This window comes from Aplysia californica, unplaced genomic scaffold (genome assembly GCF_000002075.1).
Source record: "Aplysia californica isolate F4 #8 unplaced genomic scaffold, AplCal3.0 scaffold00652, whole genome shotgun sequence".
NCBI classification, from domain to species: Eukaryota; Metazoa; Mollusca; class Gastropoda; order Aplysiida; family Aplysiidae; genus Aplysia; species Aplysia californica.
Genome location: NW_004797922.1, coordinates 267,467 through 273,081, shown reverse-complemented (window position 1 = coordinate 273,081; position 5,615 = coordinate 267,467). Strand labels below are relative to the sequence as shown.

Genomic DNA, 5,615 nt, shown 5'->3' with positions numbered 1-5,615 from the left:
CTGGGTGGGGGTATGTGTTTGTGTGTCGGTATGTGGGGTTTATGTGGGTGGTCACAGGGGGAGGGGGTATCGCTGACATAGGGTTTTAGGTTGGGGGGGGGCTTTTGTCATTAATTTCTTGACCAAATCTCCTTGAATTTTTCAAATTTCTCCTTGAAACCTCCTTGAATTTGATGGGAAGTTCATTGCAGGCACCCTGTGTATGAAAACGCTGGCTTTTTGCATGGATGATTAGAGTTATGTGTCAGTTATTCCAACTCTGCCCTCTATTTAGAGGCCCAAACATAAACTTATTCCTGTATGTAGTATAGGGTTTTACGGCGCTCGCAACTGCTAAGGTCATCTGAGCGCAAACTTATTCCTGTAAAAGTTTTGTCTTGCTTACTTGCCTCATAAAAGGGAACCAGGACCCCCTCCTCAGTGCCCCTTATGACTGATTTGCCGTTGATCCCGATTTTTTTCACCAGATCCTGATTTTTTTAACTCTAAAATCCTGAGTTTTAGATTCCATAGAGTGGCAGGTCTGTATTATCTCAAAGCTTGATCATTTGTAGTGCATTTGATGGAAATTATGATAGCTTTCACAGTCATTTTGTGGTTAAAGCTTCAATATAGCCCAAAAATATCAGGCTGCAATGGTTGTTGGGTGAAGAATAGCTCAGGCTCAAGACTCAAGTGAGTTAAGTACTTTGTACATTGTGGGTGGTTGGCGGGTGCTCTGGTGTGGTTTGCTTCTTCTTTCCTTTGAAACATCTACCGTCCATTTCTCCCCTTCTTTTTTATGTATGTTACTCTCTTGTGACACTTCTAATCTTCTGGCACTCATATGGCCTTATGCAGTTGCGAGTGCTGTAAAACCTCTACTAAAACTAATACTAAAATTTTGTACATTCAGCTTTTTGTGACCTTTGTTTCTTCCCCCCCCCCCCCCCCCCCCCCCCCCCCCCCCTCTCTCTCTCTCTCTCTCTCTCTCTCTCTCTCTCTCTCTCTCTCTCTCCCCCTCTCCCTCCACAGATCATCGAGTGCTCGGATCTACAGACTCTGATCTACTGCATCCACTCGTTCTTGTCCGCCAAACTGTCCACGGTAGACCCAACCTTCTTAGGAAATCACTGAGGCCAGGACTACGGACTACACCTTCATCGCCTTGATGACTACTTCATCTCTCCTGGCCACAACTTTCTTAGGAAATCACTGTAGCCAGGACTACACCTTCATCCGCATCTGTCCTGACCACATATATCATCACTTCTTAGGAAATCACTGAGGCCAGGACTACAACTTCATCACTTGTGGCCACAACTTCATCCCTCTGGACACATTTTCTGAATCGGTCACCCATTCCGTTAGTGTGTTGTTTCAACCTACTCGCGTGCTAGACTCAGTATTTCTGACCTTTGACCGGCATACTTTTCCCAGTATTTCCTGTAGGTGTTTGACCCATATATTTATCCCAGTATTTCTTCCCCTTTCTCCTACATATCTAGACCACTTTCTCTATAGTTTGTAGTGTATATTTGACCCAGTTTCCCCCCAATAGTTTACCCACCTATTTAACTTGACTTCCCTGTTCGTGTTACATTTTTACCCAGTTTTTCCCGTATCATCAGGGTCATTTCACAAACATCTAAGTCTTTTTTAAAATAAGTTTTGAGAAAGTTGAAATAAATGAGAGTGGCTGGTTCAGAGCCATCACTGAGGCACTCGTTATTTTCCAAGTATAATTAGACAGGAGATAAGGAGACAGAATGGAACTGTATGGCAAGGTGTCCCGTGATGTCTGACTTTGAACAACAGCTGTATCTGGAAACAACCGCACACATTGATCTGGGTATTTGTGGAATGAGAGGGACGCTATAATGTATCCTGTACCCGACCTACTGTCTCCGTGCCGGTTGAGAACTGACCCCGTGTCCCGTGTGTCCCATATTGTAGACCAGTGTTTGTGGAATGAGGTGGACGCTATGGTGTATCCTGTACCCGATCTACTTTCTCGACACTCATTGAGGACTGACCCCGTGTCCCGCAGCATGAACAAGTGCTTGTGTTGGAGTAGTTAAGACTCTTTACACTAGCAAGCTGAACCCGTGAGTTTGATTACTTGGACGGGACTTTTTTAAAAATGGACTGTCAACGTCTGTCTGCTGGATATGTTTTCCCTTTTAGCCTGGGTTGGCCCTGACAGGCAAGGTCGAAGAAGCCGCCTGCTATATTTTCAAATTTGAGGCGACGGAGGAGAAAGTTTTACCCTGTGTTTTTTTGTTCATGAACTTGTCATTTTCCTGGACTCGTCATCTTGCTGTCAACCATCCCGTCCGTGTAAACGTGTCTGAGGTGGGACCAACTGGTAGTTGGATATTGTTCCAAATGACTATGAGCAAGGGTGGTTGTGTAGAAGTTTGACTCCTCAACTTCCTCTCCCACCTTTGTCAATGTTGATGTGAGTCCTTCGCTAGTTCCCCCGTACGCCAACAGTTTCTTGTTAGTTCTTCAAGTCCTATCAGTACCACCCCCACCCCACCCCACTCCACCATTTGACTCATAGCTAGATCTGTTTGTAGATCTTCTGTTTTGGTAATGCTGTTCACATTATAATGAACAATGACATGGTTGTTTCATTGATAAGGGTGAGGTTGAGGGGGGTGGGGGGGGTGATGGTGGTAACTGAAGTGGTATTATGCAAAGTGTACTGACAAAATAAGTTACTTCTCAAATGTTAGCCCTATGGACCGAGATATGCCAAATTTATAGGTTGAGTTTGTACAATATATTTGTATGAAATGATAAAAAAAAGACATCCTGTTAAACTTGAAGAAAATGGCCTCAGTTAAAAATCTAAAAATTTGACCCCTGTGTCGATTTCCGAACAATATGTCCAATGGTGGTGTGCGAGCAGTAGCTCATTTTGTTGCCGCTCCTTACAGTTAACAATGGCAAGGTTGTTTTTTTATAGGGCAGACTTGGTAGCTGAAGTGATATCTTGTTCTGCTTCTACAGTCCATCGTAGCTGAAGTGATGTATATGTTCTGCTTCTACAGTCCATCGTAGCTGAAGTGATGTATATGTTCTGCTTCTACAGTCCATCGTAGCTGAAGTGATATCTTGTTCTGCTTCTACAGTCCATCGTAGCTGAAGTGATGTATATGTTATTCTTCTTCTGTTGCCCTTGGGTGCTAGCATCCTTCTCTAGTCCAGTTTCGAAACGTGACCAACAACAGGGCCAAAGACAGAAGTGATGTTTGGATGTGAAGACGAAGTAATGGTCACAGTGGACACATGGCACAGGGGGAGAAATGTTGTTGTTATACAAGGGAACGTCAGAGTCATGGAATAGATCTGTGTTTTCTTGCAGGCTGGTTCATGAGTCATGTGGAAACTGCGGTGATGAATGACTGGGTGTTGTTGTGTCTTTTGCTGTATACACAAAGGTGGCGTCCAGTAACTCATCTTTTTTCTCCCTCTGTCTGTGTCTGTCTTTTCTACTCTTTGTTCTTTTCCTCCCTGGGTGGTACAGCTCATCGTCACTTCAGGGCGGATAAACTGTTGTTGTTGTTATTGTTAATATTATTCATTCTAATGACTCTTTGTTTAGTAAGCTATCAGTCACATTGAAATTGTTGGACTCTCTCTCTGTTTTCTCAGTGATACGACAAATTGTGAAGCTTCTCCTGTGATGTCCCTGAAGGAAAAATTGCTATATGTTGCTGCCTCTTTTCTTTATAGCTAGCTGTCCCTCATTTTTTTCTTCTTTGTCGTTATAAAAGGAAAAAACAATTATTGATTATCTGGAATGCTCCCTTTTCAGATCGGAAAAAAATTTCTGGAGTTGTACCGACTTAATCTTAATACGAGCAGCGCTTCGGTAACACAAGTCATCAAGTTTTGTGAGCCTCAAGATAGTGAAACTGGAGAGAGAAACACGAGAATGCTTGTGTGTGATTGCAGACTGGAGAGAGGCATGGCCTGTGAACTGTTGGCCTACATTTATTGTGTCTGCAGGGAAGTGTGTACAGGCTTAAAACTCTTTAAACCCAGAGTTTTTTCCACCGTTTCCCGGAGTTTTTTTCTACTGTCACCTAAACCTGGTGCACTATGTCTCATTATAACCTCAAAAGCTTGCCTCCAACCTCTAAATTTCGGAAACGAAAGCTTAACTAAAATACTTGGATTGAGAATAGTTCCAAGAAACAAGAAGAAACTATCACTAAAAGAAATGAAACAGTTGTCTCTAGTATTGGACGCTCCCAGCGTCTGATGGGGAACAGGGTTATTACCGCCAGACATTCCCAGCCTGCAATGGGGTTCAAAGAGTTCCACTGGAGTCTGCCATGCTTTCTGGGTTCCTCTCACAGGAATAGTGGAAGTGATATCCTGCAACATTTATGCAGAATGTATATCTAGAGCACAGGTGTCCACCTCAAGGCCCGCGGGCCACATCCAGCCTGGCCAACAGTTGTATCCGGCCCGCGAGAGGACTGTAGGAACAGTGCAGCCTCTCTAGAACCACATCGTCGGGACCAGAAAAAAAATGTTGTTATAGAGAGTTGTCGTTATAGAGAGTTGTCGTTATAGTTGTCGTTATAGAGAGTTGTCGTTATAGTTGTCGTTATAGAGAGTTGTCGTTATAGAGAGTTGTCGTTATAGAGAGTTGTCGTTATAGAGAGTTGTCGTTGTAGTTGTCGTTATAGAGAGTTGTCGTTATAGAGAGTTGTCTTTATAGAGAGTTGTCTTTATAGAGAGTTGTCGTTATAGAGAGTTGTCGTTATAGTTGTCGTTATAGAGAGTTGTCGTTATAGAGAGTTGTCATTATAGTTGTCGTTATAGAGAGTTGTCGTTATAGAGAGTTGCCGTTATAGTTGTCGTTATAGAGAGTTGTCGTTATAGAGAGTTGTCGGTATAGAGAGTTGTCGGTATAGAGAGTTGTCGTTATAGAGAGTTGTCGTTATAGAGAGGCGACGAAAAATATTACTAATGATATAAAGGAAAAGAATTGGGACGTGGGCACCATGTTGCTATACAGAGGAGCACGATATATCGAAGGTCATTCTAGAGAGGCTGCACTGTAGTCTGGACAAAATTGGGACGTGGGCACCATGTTGCTATACAGAGGAGCACGATATATCGAAGGTCATTCTAGAGAGGCTGCACTGTAGTCTGGACAAAATTGGGACGTGGGCACCATGTTGCTATACAGAGGAGCACGATATATCGAAGGTCATTCTAGAGAGGCTGCACTGTAGTCTGGACAAAATTGGGACGTGGGCACCATGTTGCTATACAGAGGAGCACGATATATCGAAGGTCATTCTAGAGAGGCTGCACTGTAGTCTGGAAAAAATTGGGACGTGGGCACCATGTTGCTATACAGAGGACATTGATATATCGAAGGTTGTTCTAGATAGGCTGCACTGTAGACTAGTCCGTGCTGGGAATCTCGTTACTGCACAACCTTGAGAACCTTTCTCCAAACATAAACTTTAGGTCAAGAAAAGATGCCAAACATCCAGCTCTGACAAAATGGCTTAAAAGCGAAAGTTGGTATGTCATGATTTGTTTCCGTTTGAACGTTTGCCTGTTCTAGTTCATATCATCGTTTGACAAAATGTTCAGTTGTT

General features: G+C 43.2%; 1 protein-coding gene across 1 annotated transcript in view; it reads left to right on the top strand.

The window, feature by feature from the left end:
• LOC101861612 (gamma-1-syntrophin) overlaps positions 1–4,520 on the top strand; it is a 31,831-nt gene extending 27,311 nt beyond the window's left edge. The window contains exon 14 of the mRNA XM_005108026.3: positions 1,015–4,520. Coding sequence (XP_005108083.1) covers positions 1,015–1,116 — 102 coding nt within the window. The 3' untranslated portion in view covers positions 1,117–4,520. The remainder of the gene's footprint in view (positions 1–1,014) is intronic.
• The last annotated feature ends 1,095 nt before the right edge of the window (positions 4,521–5,615 follow it).